Below are 25,835 nucleotides of genomic sequence, written 5' to 3'. Positions count from 1 at the left end.
GTTCAAAAACCTGCTTATTGTCACAAATAGAAGTCAGAGATGCGACACTACCCCGAATCTGTGTCTTATTTATAGCAATAGAGTTTAATGAATGCGTCGGTCATCGTGGACTGAATAAAAAAAATATTCAAAACGACTCATGAGTTTCTGAGATTTCCTTCAACGTACGTACGTTCGTACCCAAGATCGGAATTACTATCGCCAGAATTGCCTTCAAACTTTACAAGGAAATATAATACTATGTATTAATTCTGTTAAGAGTAGTCCACGGATTTGAAATGGTTTGTAATAAACATTGATTGTTTGTGGTATCTACAGGCTTCCTGATCGACTTCATCAGCGGGCCGGTGTCGGTGGGGTTCACGTCAGCTGCCGCCATCATCATCGCCACCACGCAGGTCAAGGACATCCTCGGCCTCAGCTTCCCCGGCGGCAAGTTCTTGCAGGTCAAACTTGTTACAACCTACCTAATGAACGAATCAAAACTACGACACTTACAAACTTCTTTTCCTTACTATCCACAGTTTATTTACTTACTTGGGTTTTTCGTAAATATCATTCAGGTGTACTCGAAGTCCGTGAAATAGTAACAACTTGTCTTTAATTTAACCTAGACCTAGCTGCGGACAACCTTTTTAGACCTCTTGTTTTCCTAACCATTATTATAATCGTCCACAATAGACAGGACTTTGATCTGAGGGAATAAGAATAAACTTCGATTCGATAAACAAAATTAAACGTGCAACATGGTTACAAAAATAATCAAAAAATTTTCTTTAATTAAATGTTAAATAAAATTTCATTTAGTTTATTGATTAGTGTTATGTGTATATATCCTGTTGCTTTGTGTAAAAGTGCCGCGTCATGTAACCAATATCGTAGAACGTACAGCAATCAACTGGAAGGCGTTTGTCAAAAGTGCGTACTGAGCTTATTCAACAGTTTTTGTGCAGTTAATAAATAATTAGGAGCACTTTTTGTTCACACAATTTGAAACTTTTTGCGAGAGTTGTGCTGTCAGCGCTTTCTAACGACCTTCATTGATTGACACGTATCGTAGATACGTATCATGGTAGATAGATTCTGTTCCTGCGTGTTGTTAAGACTTGCACGATAAGTTTATGCTTAAATATAAACAGTGGTGATATTGTGACGTTGCAGGTATGGACGGGCCTGTACGAGCACATCGGTGAGACGCGCCTGTGGGACTCCGTGCTCGGCATCTCATGCATCATTGTGCTGCTGCTACTTAGGGTACGTTTCACACTTTCTCTATCAAAGAACACATTGAGATAAAACCGTAAAAACTATGTAGCTTAGTAACATATAATGATTATTGGACCTAGGGAAAACCACATTTTATCCCGGTTCATAAAGACCCCCAAGATGCTACCTTATTGAAATGTGAAAATACTGGCTGTATTTTAAATGAATGAGTAATGATCGTTTTCAGAAAGTGAAAGACATAAAAGTGAACCCGAAGCCGGACCCGGAGTGCGCGGAGGGCGGCGGCGCGGGCTCGCGGCTGCGGCGGGCGACGGCGCACGCGCTGTGGTTCCTCTCCACCACGCGCAACATCCTCGTCGTGCTGCTGTGCGCCGCGCTCGCGTACTACTTCGACACACAGCGCCAGGCGCCCTTCGTGCTCACAGGTCCACTGATGTTATCATTTACCTACGTCCTCATAGCTCTGACCATCTTGAGAACCCAAAGATCATGAATTGGAATTTGAATGTTGTTGTGTTGCAGGAGAAGTGAAGCCCGGTCTGCCGGAGTTCTCGGCGCCACCGTTCTCGGCCACGGTGGGCAACCACACGTACACGTTCTCGGAGATGGCGTCCACGCTCGGCTCCGCCATCTTCGTGGTGCCGCTGCTCTCCATCCTCGAAAACATCGCGCTCGCCAAAGTATTCTGTGAGTATTCACACATCTAGCTTCAGGCAAAATACATACCTACTTTGTAATTGACAGTAGAAGAGATTATAATTAAGTAGTTCTTTATATGTAAGTATATCGCTCCTTATTGAAGGTAAGATAAAATAGCAATCCATGAAATGTGTGTTTGTTGTTGCGTGCAGCGGAAGGCAAGTACGTGGACGCGACGCAGGAGATGGTGGCGCTGGGCGTGTGCAACATGGCGTCGGCGCTGGTGCACTCCATGCCGGTGTCGGGCGCGCTGTCCCGCGGCGCCGTCAACCACGCCAGCGGCGTCGCCAGCACCGCCGGCGGCCTCTACACCGGCGCGCTCGTGCTGCTCTCGCTGCAGGTGCGCACTCCCACGTGTGATACACGACTGCCTCCCCAGTCGCGAGACCTGACCACGCTTGTTCTTTTCGCAGTACTTCACGCCGTACTTCTACTACATCCCGAAAGCGTCACTAGCGGCTGTCATTATAGCCGCTGTTGTGTTCATGATGGAGCTGCATGTATTCAAGCCCATTTGGAGGACTAAAAGTTAGTGAATTATATTGGGAATTCAAATGTTAATGATGAATTGAAATACCGAAACGGGATTTTTTTTCACCGAACACCATTTTTGACGCAATTTAATGTGATTGCAGAATTGGACCTGATCCCGGCGGTAGTAACTTTTGTGACGTGCCTGATGCTGAGGTTAGAGCTGGGCATAGTGATCGGCATCGCCGTCAACCTGGTGTTCCTGCTGTACGCGTCCGCCAGGCCGTCCGTCAAGGTCACCACGGCTGTGGTAAGTCACAATATGCTGCATGTGTAGACAATGTCACGCAGTACGATCTAGCAAGTTCGGTAGTGACATTACGTCCTGTTGCAGTCGAGCGACGGCATCCAGCACCTGGTGGCGGTGGTGGACCGCTCGCTGTCGTTCCCGTCGGCGGAGTTCGTGCGGCGCGCGCTGCGCAAGGCGGCCGAGCGCCACGCGCACCGCACGCCGCTCGTGCTCGACGCCACGCACGTGCAGGCCGCCGACTTCACCGCCGCCAAGGTACGAGCCCGCCACAATACCTTACACATTGTATAACGTTCACATATGAACCAACGACGGGATCACAGCAAGCTTGCAGCTACCTGACAACAGCTGCGCCGAGCCGTGGATGCGACAAGTCCACTGTACAACGAATCTGCTTAGATTCAAACACTTCCATATACTCGTACTTTGGCGAGCGACCGTGTGCTTTGTATTCTGTAAATATCTTTTATGTCACAGTCTTTGATATCTACCTCGACAGTTTTCGTCAAGGTTTTTACTATCAAACTTGCATCTTCTTCCTCAAATTTATTGTCATCTTGCAAGCAGATTGGTACATTTCGTATTTCCAAGCAAGCAGCCTATTTTTACGCTAAAGAACTTCAATCTTTTCTTCTAATTTCTGAATGGTCTTCTTATCGTCTGTTCTCTCTTCTTGAAGGTTTTTATGTCGATTAACACAAAGAAAATATATAGGTACGTTAAAATAAAAAAATGAATGTTTCAAACAAAGTTAATAGAATAAAAATGTGCGAAAATAAGAACACCATGAAAGTCAGTCATTACAAACAACTGAAATTCTCCCTTGAAAACTGACAGCTGTCAACTGATCAAAACATTCGATACTCCTAACTTTATCTCTGCTTTACACATGATGTTGTAAATTATAAAAACGAAAGATGACTTCTTCTTTCCCCTGCCCTGTTCCCAATTGTTCAATATGTCATTCTCACGGAGGACTAAAGACTAGGTTATTCCATACATTCTCTTCCATTTTCCCCTGTCACTCGAAAAATGACTCCTGTGGTTAAACCACTGAATGGATTAGGTTATTTTTTTACAATTCGCCATAGAATATCATGAAGTACCTATATGCGATAGGATTGAATGTGATTGTGAACACCCTGTATAATGGGTCACACTATTCTATGGCAAGCTAAGTTGAGATTGTTTGGTTTATTGCTGTCTTGCTCAAGTTTTTGCTCGGAGTCTTGTGCAGCACCACCGCCGTATTATGCGCGCCTAGTACTTTGTGATGACTTTATGGCAATTTAGAACTACACGGTAAGCACTGTTACGGTAAACGTCCGTTCGCTGCCGCGGTCCAAGGGGAAGGGGAATAAGTTCTATTGTCGAGCTTAAAGCGAGCTGGTATAATTGTGTGGTTCACGCAGGGCATTAAGGCGCTGATAGACGACTTCCACGCGCGCGGGCAGACGATCATCTTCTACAACGTGAAGCCGTCGATCGCGGAGGTGTTCCGCGGCGTGCGGCCGCGCGAGTTCCTGCACTGCTCGTGCCGCGCCGAGCTCGACCGCCTGCTGCTCGCCGCCGCCGCGCCGGCTGTCTGTGAGTACACCAGCGCTTACACCACGCGACCACCGATCACACGACGCTTACTGATTCTACCGTTTTCTATCAACTATTTTATTTGATGAGTTTTTTGGAGGGTCTCTAATTCTCCTCGTTCTTTGGTACATATTACCTTTGCGCTTATAACCATGTAGTGAGATCCTAAAACTACTGTTATAAAAATTACTGAAAGAAGATGGAGCAAAATTGCCCCGTTATAGGTCGTGGGGCAATTTTGTATGGATTGTGATCCGTCTTCTTTACAACAATGTTGTCATTTGGAATCGTAATGGTTTACCTTTGTTGCATGAAATCCATGTTTCAATTGTTTTAATTAATAACTAAACATGGTATTGTTATGTCCGCAGAGCTTGGCGCAGCCGTCTCCCCAGATCTCCAGTACCTTGACACACGACACAGTATTGTTAGCGATACCTATGTATTTATACTAGCCTAGTTATGTTAGGTAGCCTAAGTGTTGACGGTCCGCGGGACGCAGTCAAATAAACGTGTTGGTTATTATAAAAAAAATGTTTTTTTTACCTCTTTAACGGATGGAGAGTGTCATTCCAATGTCCAGGATTAAATTGGTGAGGTTAAAATAAAAACATCTCGTTGGAGATAATTAAATTTTGTTTATTTTACATTCGTCGTTACACTCCGTGATGATCGCACAGCCTTCGCGTAATGCGGCACATTCTTACAAAACCTTATTTTTTGGTTACACTACTACGGTTTAAAGATTACATTGGAATTACGTTAACTCTAGCTTATCTTAACATTCACTAACTCTATCCAGTACGTCGCAAATCTCAATCAGTAAAATAATATAAAATGGCTAAAAATAATGTAACGTAGCGTCGGTGACGAGCTAGCACCGGCCGCGCTCCATCTGAGTTCGAGCGGCGGCTCTAACTAAATACTAGTAAATATTTTGACAAATAGTTTCCAAAAGGAAGTCATCTACGGTAAAGTGAGCAGGAAAAGTGAACGCATCGGTCGTGTTCCTTCATATTTGACACGTCGGCGGCCTCCGCGCGACACGCGCCGCGCACGCCGCGACACACCCCTCCCCGCGCGCCTCACCCGCGCCGCCCCCCGCGCCCGGCACCGCGCCGCGCCCGGGGCCGCGCCCGGCTTGGCACGGCGCGCGGACAGGCGCGCACGCGGGACGCGGCGGCACTGCGCGATGTGGCGCCAGTGACCTCTACTTATCGCTAGTACTATTGTAAGATACATAATTATACTAATATGAGAATACCTATACCCTAATTGACTACACGCATCCGTGGCCCTGAGCGCGGACGCCGGGCACAGCCCCGGGGGCCCGGGGCCGGCAGCTCGGCACAGCCCCGGATGCCGAGGCTGGCAGCTCGACACCCGGACGACACATATTTGGTATCACACACGCACGCTCCCACTCGCCATGCACACAATAAACGGCACTTACGAACGATATGACACGAAAGGTTTACACGAATCGACTATTTGAACGTCTCGTACTCTGACCTTACAAAATAAAATATAAATGTCCAATAATCACAAAATTATACTAAATAGGATAATAATGCTAGCACTAGATTTACGAACAGAGTATATGTCGGACAATTTATACATTGCCCGAACTTAGACGTACATGTGAATAGAAAATTGTTCGTAAATATGAACTAACACAGAAAATGTAAATGAACTAAAAAATCGCCCAGGTATACAGTAAAGCGACATAATATACGTGTCGACTAGCGCAATAGTTTGGCACGTCAGGGACGCGACTCGGTACGCTAACGAGTGTACAATTGTTTACTTAACATATCAATTTAAATATAAATGCATTAGAATCTCGCCAACGTGATGTGTACGTGTGAACTTAACTCTAGCGTCGCCGACACATCACTGTCGCGACTACACCGACATTTGTTTTCACATATGATCACTTTGGGACACCTACAGTAAGAGTAGGAAAATGAGAGAACCAAACTTACATACCTACATAATAATACGTAAATCCTAACTTAAATTGAATCTCTTAGATTTCAAACTCAAATACATTTTGTGCGGTCAACGTGATCCGCGTTCAACAACACATATAAAGATTATAATTCTGTAAATCATTAAAGCCAACACGACCCTGAGATCGCTATCAACGTATTCTACGAATAATCTTGAGCCGACAGTATAATGTGGGAGTGTGACTGAGCGGAGCCGACACTCGCACGTGCAGTGCCGACACTCGCACGTGCAGTGCCGACACTCGCACGTCTCTATACATATACTATTTACATTGCAGACTAAAACTTTACGTTACAATAGTACTTTGATTACAACTACGGCGTATCAATAAAGTTGTTCATCACAAGTTGTTGGCAGGGTTGCATACAGCCCTTCATTACATTGTGAGAATGTTCTACGCGTTCTCCCATATATGTAATAGAAGCTACAGTAGTGAATGGCAACCCTATCGTTGGCAGGCAGTGTGTACGTATGTCACATACTTCGTGAATCACAATTCAGCGCTCTTGAGCGGCAGTATACAATACTTGTTCAAACTTGAGTTTGCACTTCATTTATCACTATTACATGAATCATTCTTGTATTTAAAATATAGTAATTTTCCCGCAACGCGTTACTACGTACGCTACAGTAACCTCGGACAGAATAGTGTAGTCATCACTGTATATAAGGTTTCATTTAAACTTGATCATCTCCGTCAAATATCGATCGGTTACGTGTGACTGCCAGTGACGGCTGCAGCATTCTGCTCAAAGTTGTCTGCTGTGTGTTGTTCCTTCACGTGTGTGTGTGTGTGTGTGCGGGGGGGGGGACACCTCAGTACTTCAGCAGGTCTTCGTCGAGTTCCGTGAGCGCCAGTTTACTGTCTATCGCTGGAAACGCAAACAACTGCATTACTATTCATTTATAACATTATTATTAACACGCAACCACATGTAAAAAAAAGGACAAGAAAAATACAAAACGTGTTATAAAATCCGATGATTTGCAGATGGTGAAACGTGTTTACCCTTACCGCATGTTTCTGTTTAAATGTAATGAAATATTTAGATAACTTCACAGACTTAGCTTACAATGAACCAAATCAATCCACAGCAAGCGACTAGTGTCAATATGAGTCGATATCCAATATCAAGATCACACAACATGTGAGCAAACCTGCAATAATATAATCTCTACCCCACATGAGACACCACATAACCATCTAATACCTGGTCGCTCAGACAAACGCTTCGCGGAGGTTTCCTTCGAGCTTAGCCCGTACTGGCGACCACTAGCGACAATAACATTGACACACAAGCTATAAGTATGGCCATGACTTCACCACCCGGGACCTACGGGATGAACCCGGTAGTTCTTGTCACCAGCTGTCACCCAGGTGAAAAACTGCATTTAGCTGTCGGAAAATGTGATTCTGGCAAATGACATGAACAACTAGCCTACTGCGAAGTCCAATGCGGACACAACAGCACACACACGGGCAGTGAACGTCGGCAAGCAATGAGCAGCGCGTGGCATGACACTCGCACTACCTCGCTCGGCCGCCGAGGTACCGCGCCCAGCTCCAGGCGGTGCCCCGCGGGGCCGGCTCGCCGCTGCGCCGCCGCGCCGCCGGGAACACTGGCGCGCTAGGACTTACAGTCAAAATATCATTATTTTCTTGATCAACTGCTCTCATTCTATTGTAGATGAAGGAGGACCAGGACGAAAAGTTCATTCACAACTAACTGAATTATATGATCATACTCAAAAAGATGATGTGATAGTGCAGTTAGCCAAGTAATCCATTGGTCTGAATAACCTCGCATTCACGACGAAAATGTGGGACACCATGGTCAAATGAGAGGGCACAACAACACAGGGTGTATAATAATACCTAGCGGCTAGATACTCTGCCCAACTAGTGACAGGCTCGCACGGCGCGGACGGCTCGGCTCGCTGCTCCGCGCGGGGGGGGAACATTGGAGGACTCAGGGAATTCTCGCTGAACATAAAAATTTTTATCTGTTTAGTACCTAACCATCTCCCACCAACCAACCCCAGAAAATTGCAATGTGTAAAAGCCCAAGGCTGTTTGTGATTTAAGCATGTAGCTTGTCAATGACCAAACGTAATGAAGGTCGTCTTCAGTCAATACCCAATATGCTAGGCTGAAAGCGATGAGTCAGGCCGAAAACCAACAATATGGAAATGAATGTTCTGAACAGTGCAGTCACAGAACCTGCAACGAGCTGACTTACTGCCCCTCATCGGAAACGTTCAAGTTGGCACTGACGACAAATAATGACTGCAACAGACTTCTGTAAGACATCACTAATGAGGCAATATCGCAGGTGTGGACCAAAACATCGATAATAATCGCTAGCACACTACTATACCTAGCTGCCAAGTACTGCGCCCAACTGGTCGCGGGTTCCTTGCTCGGCGGCGGAGGTACGTCCTCCATACTAAACGCTCTTCTGAGTCTAGGGGCGCCCGAACTAAAATATATAGGTATTTGTAACATTTATGAATATAACATGTATCGAACAGAAAGCGATGCGGACAGCACTATCACACAGTAGTACCTAGCTCCCAGGTACTCCGCCCAGCTGCCGGCCGGGGGCTTCGGCGTCAACTGCACAGCTGTCATGTCGTCTCTCGAGCTCGCTCTTACAGGACTTTTTGCGAAATAAATAAAAATACTGTTTGAGTCTAAACACAAAATACTTGTTTCCCAACACTGGACATTCACAAGCGAAATGAGACACCCATGACGTTATGTACATAAATTAAATAAATATTGCACCTGGCAAAAAACTGCAAACCCATAAACCTTTTTCAAGGAAAATACTAAACGATGAACTCGATTAGGCTGACAACACTTCTTCAGAATATCGCATAAATGATGATAACCAGGACAGTCCAAATAAAATGATATAGATGACAATCGTAAGCCGGTTCAAAGAATAAGGCTAGTGAGTGGTGGTCTCACTAGCGGCGGTACTACCTATCGGCCAAGTAGTCCGCCCAGCCGCCGCCGCCCGCGCCCGCCGAGCGACGCCGTCTGAGCACACGCCATACTTCACTACCTTACACTTTACCCATCATGGGGCTAACGCTGGATTCTCAACACATTTCAACTATTATTCAAATTATTAACAAACTATCTAACCCAGAACTAAATACTCGAAGTTTTTTTTTTTTTCAATTTAATGTGGAAATAGACAGGGCATTAAGTATAATTCAGTACCTTTAAACTGCAATGAAACCCAATTGTTAATAGTGTTAAAACTTGTATCAAGGTTTTGGTGTTAGTATTAGTTAGTATATCGGTGTAGGGAGTGTTGCGTGTATACTCACTTTGGTCCGGGATAGTAGTATGGAGGGGGTCGCTCGTACTCAGTAGAGCCGAGGTAGCGGGGAGGTCCCTCTTCCCAGTGCCTGCAACACACCACCACGCCCTCACTGAGTGCACTCACACCACCACTGTGCTCGTGCGCTCATCATACACCCTACTATTGTTTAATAAATATAGTGATAATGAAGACGTTCACACGTGACCAGTGATGTAAACGTCGTGTTTGGAACTATTTCTATGAATGCGTGCGCAGTGAATGACGTCACAGCTCAAGTCAGAGAACTCACGGGTATTGGCGATCGTTCAGTAACAGTAACTTGATCACGTTGTCGAACCTTAGACATAAATTGGATGGGTCAAATATAGCCGTTTTATTTATTTATGTAAGGAACTAGATTAGGTCAGAATTGATTGTTTTGTTATTGAATTTTGATTATAGATTTTTAGTGAATAGAATGATGCGATGATGGGGTACGTACTTTGGCGCCATATCATTATATCTGCGCGCGTGGTAGTGGTCAGCGGGCGGCGCCACCGCGGCGCGCGGCGCGGGCGGCGCGGCGGCGGGCGCGCGGGCGCGGGCGCGGGCGAGCTGCGCCCGTCGCGGGCTCGCGCGACGACCGCTTCTCCACCTTGTAGGCGCTGCGACAGTACACGACACGTTATACACTCTGCTCCGCGAGCTTCGACACTCAGAAAGCCTACGCACCTACTCGATTGAAAACTTCAAAAAATCTATATTTTTAAATAAATTAATTTTAACGCAAGCATTTGAGAAAAAAATTATGAAGTTACTCTGTAAAATATTAACTCTTGGACAATGAATATTTTATTTAAAAAATATTTAAAAAAGAATTTATTATAGTCCGCGCGGAACTAGTTGGCCGCGCCTTAGGTACCTATGTGAGCGGTGGACGGAGAGGCGAGGGCACTCGCTGTCATTACTCAGTAGGCGCCGTACTTCGTGATGGCAATACGCATTGACAGTTCCGGATAGTTGGCACAAAACGCACATGAGATTGCAATAGCGAGATGAGTCCACCGATAAAAAGACAATCGAAGGAAATCATATTTAAAGAGCATACGTTTTTTTTTTAAACCGAACCGGAAAGCTGATGTGAATACGGAAAGTGTATGAAATTATGTGTTTTTGGTTTATTTTACTATTAATTACACTATAATTAGATAGGTATAGTAAAAACTTTTTTTATTGAAAAGAGAGTTTAATTGTTCTTTATTATTTTCATTTATTGAACGCGATATCTCGAGATCGGTCATAAAGTCATAAATGTGTAATCTCATGTGCGATGCGAGCAGATGTCAACCCTCCTCTCACCCCTGTCGCCACCTAAGGCGCGGCCAACTACTTCCGCGCGCACTATAACTGTGAATACTAAAAGTGAAACTTAAATATATTAGTAGAATACGACAATTAAGACACGAGCGAAGCACACCACTATCTACAGTAGAAGGCACACGAGCATCAGGCATGCGACAGATACATTACAACGGAAGAGCTGCACACACACACACACGTACCAATCACGTTATAGGTACATCCAGAATTAGAGCTCAGTGTAAACATGCAAGTCATATTAGTAAACACACCAGTTATTGACAATCCATAACAAGGTTAACTGAAAAACTAAAAAAGTATCAAAACTTACCAAACCTTGTTAGCCTACGATGCACCAAAAAATATACGAATTTCAAATCGTGACGATAACTCCGTGAATCCAAGGAAAACTCGGCAAGCCAACAAGACGGACGATTGTAGAACTTTTTACATGTCTACTTATGTTTATATCTTTTGGTGCATCGTAGTCTGTACAGTTTTCCTACAACTCTTGTTTGTTACATTCATCATAGATTTTGATCGTATATTAAATATAAAGTACGAATACATGCAACACCTCAGGTACCATCTAGTTATAAGGGATGCATCGTTTTCAGTCCAACTAGCGAAATAAAATATAGCAATAAAACACGTCGACATTACGAATTCGGAAATCAAATGAGCAAAACATGTCTTAGTGAGGGTAGGGAGGAAATACCAAGTTGATGTAAACGCTAGCGGTAACACAAGCGACGTTACCGCAGCGCCGCGCCGCCTCGCCGCCGCCGCGCACACACCGCACACGCAGCCTGCGTGTCATTAACTAAATACCCTACTAAACCACATCCATATCATTACTTATTATTGGTATACTTTTTCATCTTAACCTACAAAACTGCTATTATGGTAGATATAAATGTAAAAACATCGATATGTCGTTAACAAAGTACAACCTTACATACTATTATATTATACACGTATAGATAATGCTTATGAGTTGATATATTCGTTATGAAAATGAGTATTGTTTAGAGCTGACACGACGACCCTCACTACACTAGGCACATTCGCGATATGTTTGGTAATACCTCTGTGGGTATTTTTAAAGTTGTTTAGTGTAGTGAGCGTGGTTGGCAGCTAGGGAGTACACAGTATTACTGTTACATTACAATAAAACTACGTCAATTCACTGCAGTGCGCACATTCCCATTAGTTCGTATTAATGAATATTTAATGGATTATTATGTCGATTAATGATTATAACTTGAAATTCGTGACTAACATCAATATCAAATATAAACAGGTAAAAGTTATCTAAATGCAATATTTAATACAACATTTACTTATCAAACGCTACTTGTTAAAATGCATAAAAATTGGAATACCTTAATAGTTGCAACTAATTTAAGGTAATTTTAAAAAGTATGTAATATTTTTATTAAAAAAATTGCCTTTTTAAAAAGCGTATAGAGTAAAATGCTATAGAGTTATAGAGCTGAGTATATGTCGCTAGTAGTAGCGCGGGCGAGCGCTCTGTACCGCTACAGTAAGCTCGTATCAAAACTATGTCGCCGCCGCGCTACGCTACATGTAAATAGAGATCAGTGTACTTGTACCAGCGTTGCGATAGTGAACGGGGCTCATGTGCCCGACCAACCTTGCTTATTTATAATTCAGCTGTATTTCAGCCACTCACTGCAAACTTATGCATGGTATTTTCCTAGGCTTCAAAAGGGGTTCTCAGTTTGACCTGTATGTATGTTTGTGCGCGATTATCTCACGTTGTACTGAACTGATATTTGTTTCCGATTCAGCATTGTATGATTGTATGTAATGCCTTTCTTGAGTTATCAATAGTGTAACTAACACTACGTTCTTCAAAATAAATTTATTTTATAAGAAAATTATATTAATAAAAATATATTATTATAAAAGGACATGGTATTGAGTATAATAGAAGGCATAAGTAAGTTGGTCGCACACACGCAGTGGGCGAGGCAGAAGCGGTTGTATACTTAGCAAATGGACGTACTCGTTTGTAACGATCAAGCGAAGCCTAGCTATGCTACGTGTACCGATATATAGGACTGATATCAATTACTAGTACATACAGTACAATGGACAGCTCAAATTACTGTTAGCCTTATCAATTATGATACCTTACAATTCACAAATTTAGAAAATTAAATTTATTGATTACGTTATATCAAATTGTACTCCAAGAACCAACGACATCCGAAAGATAAACAATAAAACTTTTATAAAAATTGGTAACTGCGGAAGACAAATCGAATATTTTAACAACTACTCAAAATTGGTCGTATTCGATCGTTCATGAGTCAAATCAACCCTTCGGGTTCGATGTAAAGGATTCTATTTAAAAAACTAATATAATTTAGAAAGCACCACGACTACACGTATGTGTGTAGTTTCGTGTTCACATGAATAGTGCATAAGTCGTGTCAACACAACAATGACATAACAACAGTCGTGACTACAGCGATGCCCTGCAATGGAGCGGTGTGCGTGTGCGCGTGTGTGCGCGTGTGTGCGCGGCTACTCGGCGTCGTGGATGCCGGACTCGGCGTCCTCGTCCTTGCGCGGCAGGCGCTCGCGCAGGTCGTGCAGCAGCGCGGCGGGCGGCAGCAGCTGGCACACCACGTCGTCGCCCGCCAGCAGCACGCGCGTGGCGCCGGGCTCGGGCGGCGCGGACGGGGCGGCTCGCCCGCGCCACTCCGCGATCTTGCCCTCGATGTCCAGCGTGCTGCGCTTGGAGCCGCTGCGCGAGTGCCGCGATGCGCGGAGCCACAATATTTTACCGCCAGATAAACCGACATGTAACAACATCGTGCGACGCTACATATGCCATCCTCTACTTCATCGTCATCCATTACGCGACGATATGATCAGTGAACCGTTAACGCGAGTCTGTCTACCGGTGTCCGGTACGTTCGACGGACGCCTCGTAACCGCGGTATGATCCGGTCGTCGATAAAGTAACATGAACTGAATGAAATGAACTGAAACAACTGAACATAACTAACAGACTGTGTCGCCGGGTCGTGCGGGACTGGATTACGTGCGGTCAAATATTAGTATTCTTCTCATTCACATGCACTGTTATCACATGCTGATTAACAAACTGTATCTTATATACTATTTATTAGGATTTTTTTCTTTCACCAGTATATAAGTATTGTTTAGAGTCAATTTGTTACAATAGGTACATAGAAATACACACAAATAGAATAAGAAACGAAAATAAGAAGCTATAGGTAGCATGCATGGGAGTGTACCAGCGCAGCTAAGCAAGCGCAACACTGCGGCCGGTGGGGCAAGCGCATGCGGGGCTATGTGGGGCGGGCGGGGCGGGGCGGGGCGGGGCTAGGGGTGTCGGGCACTTACTTGGCAAGGGGTACGTTATCGCGGTCCGCGTACGCGTCATACAAATATTCGCTGCAACAGACAACAGACAGTCAGTGGGCGGACACCGACACTCGCGCCTCGCCACACAACACGCGGGACTGCACAGCCTGCCCGACTACTGGGGCACCTACTACTCCTACCTAATACTCTAAATACTTCAACCTTCATTATCTTAACACTCATCAGTGTCTAACTTAGTACTACGACATGATAGGTTCAATATAATCTATTGATATGATATAACAGTAGAATTGCAAGTTATTTACTACGTTCTTTACCTAATTTTGTGATGTAGGGTGTGACTGGATGATAGAACTCAAATGAAAGTAAATAAACCGAAACTAACAAAATGAAGTAGCATCAGTATGCAGAGGATCATGCCCTGTCGTCGCGTTCTCTATCTAGCACTCTACCATACACTGAGACTGCATGCTCACTATGTTCAACGTTCCGTAGCGGATACTGGTCCTGCTCACGTGTCGTTGCTAACTTTACTTCACTCATAGCTCCGCTAAGTGCTGACGAGTTAAGTTTAGAGAGGAGCCGCCTGCACTACTGCGCCTCCCCGGCGTATCCTAGTGTCCCGACACTAAACTAGACAACCAATATGTACAACATTGCAAATAAAAGTGAACTCTACACGTTTCCAATACAGCGCGGGTTACATTCCAGCGATACACAGGAGCAACCCGCGAGCAAGCCACGGATGCGATAGCGATGCATGCCTACCTCCAGCTACTCATACGGACTCCTGCTCATAGCATACAACAGTGACACGACGGGCGTACAACGCAGCCGCGCTGCTCATTACTACATACATTTTGTAAATGTTTTTAAATGGTGACTTTGATGTAATTTGATAAACATTGAATGTGAAAGGAGGACTGAAACGTAGTAGTAATGAGTAGCGCGGGGCGTGGTGGCGGGAAGAGCAGTCGCGTTACCGTGCGGGGCGCTGCGTCACCGGCGCCGCGCGGTGCACATCGGCTCATACGCGCTGCCGACAAGCGTCACGATACACTCACACGCCTAACGCTCTCTGGGGACGCCCACGTTGTCCACCAAACTTACTTGGGGACGTGGGGCGGTCGATAGGGACAAATTTTGCACAAATTTACCGGTTTATTCTATACTGGATGGCGGTGAAGTGAACAAACCAACATAAAAAACATAATCCAAAAACAAACTACGGAATACGGATATAAGTATTTTGTACCTACTGATTATAAATGTGTAATATTTGCCTAATTTATAAGTTATCGGGCTCTGTAATAACGATGTGTTTGATAAAGGTATTGGTGTAACAACACTTGTTACAGTGAGTACGACGCAGCGATAGCTCTTCGACCGCAGCACCTGTCGAGCGACTACACTCGAACTATTTTGTTGAACTATCAAAAATATTACTGTTAAACTCGCTCGTCAAGAAATAAGAACCACTTTTGCTGGCGGTAAAAATATAATAAATAAAGGTAATCAAAACTGGATCGTGCCGAGCAGGAAGTAAAATATGATTAAAGTGAGTAAATTAACAGTTCTTAAGGTAAAACTTGTCGATCCAATGTCAATTATAGGGGATCAAAAAGTTGGCCAAAGTAAAGGTTCATAATATAAAGATCTACAGGCGCCCGGCGGTACCGGCGCCACACTACAGTACGGGAACATGAGGGGTGCACAACAAACCCAAACTTAACGACACACTGACAAACTCAGTCTAAATAAAAACTCAATGTTAACACAGCTGTCAAACAAAACAACAAAAGTAACGTGAAATTAGTCAGGTGAACATAAACAACTGAGAGGTAGAGCGGCGCGGGTGACGTCACGCGGCGGTGACGTCACGCGGCGGTGACGTCACGCGGAGGTCACGTCACGCGGCGGCGACGTCACGCGGCGGTGACGTCACGCGCGCCGCTCCGGATGACGATGGACGATGGATGTGGCAGACGCAACGCCACATTGTACTCACAATGATCTACTCTCCACTTTACTCTCACTACTCTTGCAAATATCATCAAGTCCTCTGAACTAAATTCGATTGTGATTACAATGTGCATCGGTAACGTTATCCTAATCATTTCTTCCAGATCTGTCTGTTATACAAAATTATGGAAATTAAAAAAAATTGCCAGAGAGGCGACAGGTTGCTGCATTTTGTACGACAGACGAGTTCAGCGAGCACATCTGTACTGTTGATGTAGTGCTCACCTTCTTGACATATTATTTTGAAATTTATTAATGGCATTGTAACTTAATTGGACTTCCGCACACGACATCTTAACGAACGCACTTTGCATAAAGTACCGTTATGAAATGACATTTGATAAACAAAACGTTACCAGTATAAACAGTTGAATGAAGTTACAGTGCCGTGTAGTAAACACGTTGTGTGCGGGAGACACAACATCTCAACAGGCGCATCTGCATGAATGACGTGACACGACGCGGTAACAACGACAGACAAACAGACACACTCACAGGATGTCCTGACTGCAGATCGTTGAGTCGGTTGAGTTTTTTACTAACACAAACATGTTCATTCTTTATTAGATTCATTCATGGAGATGATTTGTTGAGATTGACACAGAGAATCAACAGTCAACACGTTAATTCTTTGCCCGACTCAATCATTTAGGTACGTGATGCATTTACTTATGATTTGATTTGACTTATCGCATGTTTTACTCTGCGTTTGGTTTTAAATGCTAATCCACATAATAAAGTGGCTGCAGAATATTGCAAAGGTTTGCATATTCTGGGATGTATATTCGGATATGTATTCAAGTTGTATCAACTCGCTGGACTATGACGTGAACATAAAGTCGACGTCGGCATGATTGAGTGTGGCAGTGAGTGAGTGGTCGTGCACACAGGGCAGTACTCACGCCTCGACGAGCGGGCCGGGGTAGGCGTCGGCGTGCAGGTACAGCCGCGCCAGCCGCGCCGCCACCAGCAGCAGCGGCGCCAGCAGCACCACGCACCACGCCAGCGACATCCAGTAGCCGTTCTGTTCATCACCAACACCACACCTTTAACTTAATACTATTCTATACTTTATACTCACACTTCGTGTTACCAAAATAGAAACGACGTCTCAGAGACGTTCCGATACTTTTGAATATTTATGCTAAATGCAGTAAGTTCTTGACTTAGATTGTCGTTTACAAACATTTATTTAACGGTAAATGAGATTTATAAAGAAGTGTAATTAGCGGGATAAGTATAGCGGCGTTACGCACGACGGGCATGAGTATCTTCCTGCAGGCGGCGTCGCGCGTGGCGTTGAAGGCGTTGGACAGCGGCCCGCAGCGCCCCACCGACTCCCGCGCCGCCGCCGCCAGCCGCTGCACGTACTGCTCCAGCCGCAGCGCCACCGTGTCCGCCAGCCCCGCCGTCATCTGCACACGCGCGTTAGCGCGCCCACGGACGCCGCAGACTCATCAAAATATTGTATTGTCTATTTGTCATTATGTGTACCTTGTCGATATTAAAGTAATTGACGGGAGCGAGTCGTTATTTATTTCATCATTATAAAAGATTATCCGTGATGACGTCTCCGCTCGTCATTTTATTCTCCATGTCTGACAACACCCGCACTTTGTCTACATAACAATACGACTATCATGGAAACATTATGTGAACATCAGAGTCGACAACAGTCGTATATTCATTCCGAATTTAGAAAATCTTAAATTGGTTTTTATACATTTCTTAGTCTATACTGTTATACTGTCTAGACTAGATGAATTTGAAGTACATTTAATTTGAAAATGATGCGAGAATGTGCCGTTTAGGTGCTTACGTTCTGCACGCGGTCGGGCCCCTCGGTGTTGAGGAAGACCTCGGCCTCGCTGGTCTCGTGCATGAGGTACGTGATGGCGTCCTTCAGCGACGAGTGGTTGAAGCGCAGCCCGTCGCGCAGCTTCGTCGCCGTACTCTGCAATACGGTTCAAAAATAATTTGACAATTATTTTCTGTATGCTGCAAAATATGGCAATAAAATTTAAACAATATCAACAGGATTACTACATAAATTCAAAAACAAAAATTTACTACCGTTCCAATTTTGATGATTACTTTAACTAAAAAAATATCATGTTATTAATTTCCGTCAGTCCTAACGAGAAATCGACCTCATTAGTTGATGAAATGCGAACACATTTTAGACTAGGCTCGTATGCAGGGCGCACTCACGTTGAGCTGCGCGGAGTAGTCCAGCATGGGCCGCAGCACGTCGTGCATGAGCGCCGACAGCGCCGCCGACGCGCTGCGCAGCGACCGCACCTCCTCCGCGAACAGCGGCCGCTGCAGCGACGCCGCCGTGCTGTTGAGCTGCCGCGCCAGCGAGTCCAGCGCCAGCGTCGTCATGTTGGTCTCCAGCGCCGCCAGGATGCGCTCGAAGTCGAAGTCGGAGAGCCCGCTGTCGGCCAGGCGCCGCAGCTTGTCGCGCGCGGCGGGCCGCAGGATGGCCACGGGCCGCTCGGCCGGCAGCAGCGGCCGCAGCGCCGCCACGTGCCGCGTCAGCGAGCCGCGCACCGCCGCGCTCGTCTCCGACAGGTTCACCAGCCGGTGCAGGTGCAGCACCTGCGACAGTTACGCGTACCTATGCCGACACTATATTTACATGAAGCGACTGGCGCACAGTTCGCGACTAGTTTGAATGAAAGAATATAATAATACTGTGGAGCATAGTTTACTGACTAGCTATGCTCCACAATAGCAATAGGTCAATAAGCACGACACACAGGCTAGCGTGAGAGGAGGATGTGCACCTGGTAGATGGTCTGGTTGTTGTGGCAGCGCAGCAGCGCCGCCGTCATGTTGAAGTCGGGGTCGCGACGCTCGTTGAACAGCATGTTCTCGAAGTCCACCAGCTCCTCCAGGTCGCCGAACAGACGGTTGTCGCGCGGCTCACTGAAATGTGTCAGCGATTCAAATTAACTATTACGTCAATAAAATAAGTACTTTTTGCACCATTGATAATATTTAACGCGTTTAAACATAGTGACATCATACTTTAACATCTCCTGTTTTCTGCTGTTCTAGAAAAGAAATTATAATTAAATATAATGAAAATCAAGATAATTTAGTGTTGTTTATTCTCACGTGAGAGGGTCGCAGACGAAGCGCTGTGTGGCGACGCCGACGATGAAGTAGACGAGCAGCACCAGCGTGACGGCGCTGCCCAGCAGGAACATGGCGCCCATGCCGCTACACACACACACAACGTGAATGATGACGTCACTGGAGTAGACAAGCCGCAGTGAGGGCGACGCTTACCAGAGCAGGCTCTTGGAGCCGGCGCCCTTGTTGCAGCAGTCGCTGGCGCCGTACACGTCGGGGCGCTTGCCGCACACGCCGCACATGAGCCCCCACGCCAGCAGGCACGTGATCTGCAACACTCGCGCGTCACTGCCCGCCCAGCCCGGAGGGCGGCTCTACGCTACCGAGCCGAGCACCGAGTTCGGGGCGTCAACAACGAGCCAAAAACGAACACTGTCCTCGAACGAAGTTTTCCGCAGAAAGCTCGCGGCTTTTGGCGAATATCTACGATATTATTATTAACGAAATGCTCGCAGCGCGTTCGTTTCAGGCGTCATCCTAAGGCGTCGTCCTAATTGCCAGCGATCGCGCGATGGCGCGATGCGTTTTTCATCTCACGATCTCACTTGCGAGGTTCCGAGGTTCAAATAGGACACTCTGATGAAATCTGTATGTTTGAACTCATCGCATGACGAGAACGCATCGTGTCATCGTGCGATCGCTGTCAATTGGGACGACGTCTTAGATGAAAAACGCATCGCACCATCGCGCGATCGCTGCCAATTAGGACGACGCCTAATGCAGCGATCTTCTCGTCATGCGATGAGTTCAAACATACAGATTTCATCAGAGTGTCCTATTTGAACCTCGGAACCTCGCAAGTGAGATCGTGAGATGAAAAACGCATCGCGCCATCGCGCGATCGCTGCCAATTAGGACGACGCCTCAGGCTTGTAAGTCGGTCCACACTAGACGAATTGTGTTCGCCTCGTGCTCTCCTCGTACTCGGCTCTCCAAGCGTAGACGCAGCTTAATAAATGTGAAGAACTTAAGAAGTATTAGATAATAGAGTACCTACGTAGGAGTTGCATAAGGGAGTTTATAGGGAGTAAATTAGGGAATAAATAGGAAAGTACATAAGAAGAAAGAATAAGTCACCATTAAAACATTTGGATTGTAGTAGATACAATGTCAACCATATCTATCGGAGATATCGACAAGTCGAGCATAGTGGTGTGTACTGACCAGCAGCAGCGCGATGGCGGCGGCCAGGCCGGCGTAGCGGCGGTAGGGCCCGTAGGTGGCGTGCAGGCGCCGCAGCTCTGCCGCGCTCGACTCCTGCCGCTGCAGCACGGCGCTGGCGTTGCCGGCCATCCACGTGATCTCGTCCGCCACGCCCGCCAACTTCTTGCCTTCACAGAGAACATTCGATCATCAACTTACATTGTCCAAGCAACCAAAACTGGCTCGAAGCGAATGTTGTTAGGCAGTGTGTGGTACCGATGTCAGCGATGGCTTGCGAGACGTCGGGCATGTGCCGGTCCACGGAGCGCTGGATGCCGCGCTGGATGTCGCTGAACACCTGCTGCCCCGCCGCCACCTCGCTCTTGATGTCGCTGTCCAGCAGCGCCGACACGTTGTTCAGCAACTCCGTCACGTCCGGCATCTAACCCATCACAGTTTATTTACTACGACCTATTTGCTAATTGAATTGCAATTTCGTTGGGTTTCTCAGTCTACCAGGACACAACTGAGTACCATTGTTCAACCTCTTCAACCCAGTTGGTCAACACTTTACCCCTTCGTAAAACTATAGTTCATCCTGCCGAGCCTTTTCCCAATCACGTTGGGGTCGGCTTCCAGTCTAACCGGATTCAGCTGAGTACCAGTGCTTTACAAGAAGCGACTGCCTATCTGACCTCCTCAACCCAGTAACCCGGGCAACCCGATACCCCTTGGTTAGACTGGTGTCAGACTTTTTGGCTTCTGACTACCCGTAACGACTGCCAAGGATGTTCACTGACAGCCGGGACCTACAGTTTAACGTGCCATCCGAAACACAGTCAATGGTGTCTAAGATATACTTAGAAAGTACATACAAACTTAGAAAAGTTGCATTGGTACTTGCCTGACCTGGGATCGACCCCGCGCCCTCATACTTGAGGTTGGTCCTTTACCCACTAGGCCACCACGACTTTGGTTTCGTAAAACTATAGTTATCAAGCTTTATTTTCATTACCCATAACGTCCTAGGAGCAGGAGCCCAGATGTTATCAAGCCTTCCGAAATATGTAGGAACTCGTTACGACTAAGATGTCGCCCATCCACGGACCAACCGTGGCAAGTAAAGTTTATGCTTTATATATTTATACATGCGGTTGTTAATAGGCACACGCTAAATTATCATGTGACCTCGTTATAAACTCTGAACAAGAACTATTTTGCTTCAATGTGGTTTGTAAATTCCCAACAACAGGAAATTTCATATTTTTTTGTATTTTCTACAATTAATGACTCTGAAGTCACAAAACATTTGTAGGAATTCATGAATAACTAGCATTTGCTTTCATTAATTTTATATTTATATTTCCTTTTTCCTCAAATATGTTAATAAATACAATATTCATAAAATTAATAGTTACAACATGTAGGTACATTGTATAAGCTAAAATTAGTATTGTTTCGATAAGAATACTTACAGTTGGGAAATACTTGTCGAGCATCTATCCAGGCAAGCGTGAAACATTGTATTAGTGATGTATGTACATTATAATATGTAAGCAGAGGGTCCAAGCTGTTTATTGGCTAGGTTATCAGGAATGCGGTCATAATAATGAAGAGTAGAAGTATTGAGCCTGTGGAGTGAAGCGAGTGCTACCTGGCTGTACTGTATCTCGGTGTCGAGCTGGCCTATCTTGTACTTGTCCTGTAGCGCGCGGCACTTGGGCTGGTCGCACTTGGCGAGCGTCTGCAGCAGCTGGTTCTTGACCTTGCGGAGTCCTGCGCAGAGAGGCGTCATGTAGCGGCATGGTTGCGGTGTGGGGGCGGTGTGGGGGCGAAGTGGGCGGAGTGGGGCGGAGTGGGGCGGCGGGGTACGCACCGGTGTTGAGCTCCTCGGCCTTGGCGCGCAGCGTGGCGGTGAGCGCGTGCACGCTGCGCAGCTGCTCGCGCACGCCGTCCAGCTGCTGCACCAGCTTGTTGAGCGTCGTGACCGACACCGCGCGCGAGAACTCGCCCAGCTTCACCGACGCCGTCACGCCGATACCTGCCGCACCACATTACTTTATCGTAGTAATTGCTAAACAAAACGATGAGGAAATCGATCAAATTGCCTTGCAATTGTGCAATTAATTTATTTTATTATCTCTGTTCAATAGTTTTCAAACCAAGCTTAAGGGGAAAATGCAGTAAATAAACTGAATACTAGTAATTTCCTGTTATTGGCATGCGTCACACTTACTGTACAGCATGGAGTTGAGCTTGATCTCCAGCTCTCTGTAGTTGACGACGAGCAGCCAGCGCGCATGCGCCTGAGTGGCGTTGAGGAACTCGCGCGCATCCCGGATGCCCGCCTTCAGGGAGTCGGCCGCCTCCGCGCTGCCCGTCTCCACCTGCGAGTCGGTCGCGAACGCGCACACTACGCCGAACCTGCCGACACACTCAATCGTCACGGAGTCCAACCAGCGGCACTACACCTACAGGTATATTTCTATGGGAAGCTTACAAGAAGAGCGTGAGTAGTCCGATGAGTATGATGGCGAGGATTCCCTTGAGACAAGCGTCGTACTTGCGGTCGAAGGGACGCCGCCGCCTGCCCATGCGGCACCAGTAGCAGCAGCACCAGAACAGGCTACAAGCACGAGACACCAAAATAGTGAATAAGTCCATTAGGATTATATTTAACGACTGCGTAATTTTTTTGCCGGTTGGCAAAAAACAATATCAAGTCCTATGTGGACTATTTGTCAAGAATTTTCTTGACTAATACTAGCCTATTTAGGTTTTCTTTAATTTCTTTCTTTTTGTTTTGACGATGGTTTTTTTTTAATGTTCATGGAATTTTTATTTTAAGTATGTGATTAAAATAATATGAATTTTAAACATTAGCATTATATGTATATTTATGAGCGGGCTGGATGTTAATATGATGCAGCAGACAGTTACCCGGCCAGGGGCAGGATAGCGATGAGCAGCACGGCGACCACGATGACGGCGGTAGGGCCCGCGTAGTGCACGAGCAGCGCGCGCCACTCCTCCTTCAGCGGCTTGACGTACGCGTGCCCGTCCGACACCGTCACCATGCCTGCAACAACACCATCACTTATTACATTCAATCAGACTAATTATGAACTATGTGTCATCTGTGTTTCGGAGGGCACCTCAAACTGTAGCTCCCGGCTGCCATTTTACATTCTTGGCAGTCGTTACGATTAGTCAGCAGAAGTCAGGAAGTCTGACACCAGTCTTACCAAGTGATATTAGGTTGTCCGGGTAACTGGGTTGAGGAGGTCAGATAGGCAGGCGCTCTTTGTAAAACACTACTTCTCAGCTGCATCTGGCCGCAAGGGCGGATCCACCGTTGTGGGCACGATGGGCATGCCCACAACCTTATTAGACTTGTGACCTCACGCTTTTACGGTTTTTTGAAATCGATAGGCTGATCATAACACAAGGGACCAAAATAAGACTTTTTTTTTGTTGCATTTAATTTTATGACTGCTGTTTACTAATTCGAGGTCACCATATTTTTTCTAACAGCTTTAGTTTTTGAGGTACTTTTGTGTCCCAAAACTCAAAAAATTCGCGGCTTCTTCACTTTGCGGTGATTTGAGTCCAATGTCGAAAATGTTCGTTTAAGTTAAAATTTAAAAGTAGAAGAGGATAGTACCCCCATAACGCCCTCTTTCAGCACTTTCTGGTTAAGAAGAAGCGGTGAAGAACAAACTTCCCAGCAACACAGCTGTTTATTACCATACAATTATTATTATTTACAATAGGCACTATTTAAATTTTTTTAGTTGTTTTGGTACTGTTTTGTTCCATAAGCTCAAAAAAATTTCGCGCTCGCTACGCTCGCGGTTTTTCCCTCAGAAGTTACTTTTTTTAACTTGTTTGGGTGATTTCGTGTTCCAAGATTCCAAAATTTTGCGCTCGCTACGCTCGCAGCTTCTTAATTACACAGTTCTTTTTTTATAATTTCTTTCGGTAATTTGTGGCACAGAACTCAAAAATTTTGCGCTCGCTTCGCTTGCGCAACTTTATACGCTTACCTTCTGCGTCTTCGCTTTTGGTTTTATAACTTGGTACCTACAACAAAATCTAAAAATTTTCCGGCTTGCTACGATCGCGCAAAAAAAATACTACTCACAATCTTAGGGGTATACATAGGGGTGCTTTAGCAATGATTGCTCCCGGTATATTTTTTAAATCGGGTCCGACTTCCTCCTAAGTTTATTTTCTTTCCTAATGCCAAAGTCCTGATGCTCAGAAAAAAGGAAATAGTTTAATTCAAAAGTTCATAAACGACTTGTATGATTGTTAATGAGCATGTTCATGCTCCGATTTGTACTTAGCCGATTTTCTAGTAGCTGTGACCACAACCTTTTTTGAGGGCTGGATCCGCGCTTGTCTGGCCGCCATGCAACTGGAAGCCGACCCCAACATACTTGGGAAAACCAAACAAACCTAGTTGTCTCAGGTTATGATGATGTTGACGAATGTCATCCCTGTGGTGTGGTTACAGTGTGTTTCATAAAATCTAGGCCTACCTAGGCATACTTAGATTATTGTAATCAATAATCCTTATCTTGATAACGTCCCATATAGTCCATTTAAGAAGGTTACAATTTTTATATGATTATTTACACAAATACATATTAAAAAAATACAGCTTACTGCTGAAAATAATTATTCAATCACTTTAGTTTTTTTATTCTTGTATTTACATTGATTTTTAATCAATGTTGCATTTTATAAAGTAAAAACTTAAACATCTGTTGAACACTTGACAAAAAAAAGTGTAGCTGCAAAAGGGACCTTATTTCAACCTCATAATTTGACATCATTTCATTTTTTAGACAAGTGTTTAACAGAAGTTTAAAAGTTTTTGTGGTACGACGGTTAAGGTTTTAGAACGGCTTGTCATTGTTCTACAAACATAAGAGCTCTTTCAATTGCATCTCATCAAGCGTGAGAATTCATATGATGGCCCTATAACGACGTTACTGCTCTAAATTAAGCTTTATAGCGGTATCGTTAAAGTGTAAATTGAAACGCGAAAACTAAAGCACATGTGGATGTGATGGCCTGTTTAGTTAGACCAATTTATTAGTACGTAGGAAAGTGGCCACCGTTATGATCAGTTTAATCAAGCTCCGCAACTT

The 25,835-nt window shown here is 45.3% G+C and overlaps 2 protein-coding genes across 2 annotated transcripts in view; one reads left to right on the top strand and one right to left on the bottom strand.

Moving 5' to 3' along the window:
• The window catches only part of LOC110378470 (sodium-independent sulfate anion transporter), a 58,445-nt gene extending 53,617 nt beyond the window's left edge, over window positions 1–4,828 (top strand). The window contains exons 5-14 of the mRNA XM_021337745.3: window positions 319–446; window positions 1,162–1,254; window positions 1,454–1,652; window positions 1,750–1,914; window positions 2,079–2,266; window positions 2,340–2,454; window positions 2,562–2,707; window positions 2,792–2,962; window positions 4,120–4,294; window positions 4,666–4,828. Of these exons, the coding sequence (XP_021193420.3) occupies window positions 319–446; window positions 1,162–1,254; window positions 1,454–1,652; window positions 1,750–1,914; window positions 2,079–2,266; window positions 2,340–2,454; window positions 2,562–2,707; window positions 2,792–2,962; window positions 4,120–4,294; window positions 4,666–4,667 (1,382 nt within the window). The 3' untranslated portion in view covers window positions 4,668–4,828. The remainder of the gene's footprint in view (window positions 1–318; window positions 447–1,161; window positions 1,255–1,453; window positions 1,653–1,749; window positions 1,915–2,078; window positions 2,267–2,339; window positions 2,455–2,561; window positions 2,708–2,791; window positions 2,963–4,119; window positions 4,295–4,665) is intronic.
• An 84-nt stretch (window positions 4,829–4,912) lies between these two features.
• The window catches only part of LOC110378473 (prominin-like protein), a 61,738-nt gene continuing 40,815 nt past the window's right edge, over window positions 4,913–25,835 (bottom strand). Inside the window, 24 exon segments of the mRNA XM_064042149.1 lie at window positions 4,913–7,179; window positions 7,840–7,941; window positions 8,184–8,291; window positions 8,686–8,787; window positions 8,875–8,967; window positions 9,297–9,353; window positions 9,650–9,730; window positions 10,127–10,212; window positions 10,214–10,289; window positions 14,389–14,439; window positions 17,295–17,416; window positions 17,649–17,807; window positions 18,212–18,346; window positions 18,604–18,993; window positions 19,182–19,323; window positions 19,516–19,620; window positions 19,690–19,802; window positions 20,698–20,864; window positions 20,953–21,118; window positions 22,331–22,452; window positions 22,553–22,717; window positions 22,913–23,100; window positions 23,177–23,302; window positions 23,617–23,755. Coding sequence (XP_063898219.1) covers window positions 7,167–7,179; window positions 7,840–7,941; window positions 8,184–8,291; window positions 8,686–8,787; window positions 8,875–8,967; window positions 9,297–9,353; window positions 9,650–9,730; window positions 10,127–10,212; window positions 10,214–10,289; window positions 14,389–14,439; window positions 17,295–17,416; window positions 17,649–17,807; window positions 18,212–18,346; window positions 18,604–18,993; window positions 19,182–19,323; window positions 19,516–19,620; window positions 19,690–19,802; window positions 20,698–20,864; window positions 20,953–21,118; window positions 22,331–22,452; window positions 22,553–22,717; window positions 22,913–23,100; window positions 23,177–23,302; window positions 23,617–23,755 — 3,008 coding nt within the window. The 3' untranslated portion in view covers window positions 4,913–7,166.

Source organism: Helicoverpa armigera, chromosome 2 (assembly GCF_030705265.1).
Source record: "Helicoverpa armigera isolate CAAS_96S chromosome 2, ASM3070526v1, whole genome shotgun sequence".
Lineage (NCBI taxonomy): Eukaryota > Metazoa > Arthropoda > Insecta > Lepidoptera > Noctuidae > Helicoverpa > Helicoverpa armigera.
The sequence above is the reverse complement of the archived record's forward strand: the minus strand, read 5'-3'. Positions and strand labels throughout refer to the sequence as shown.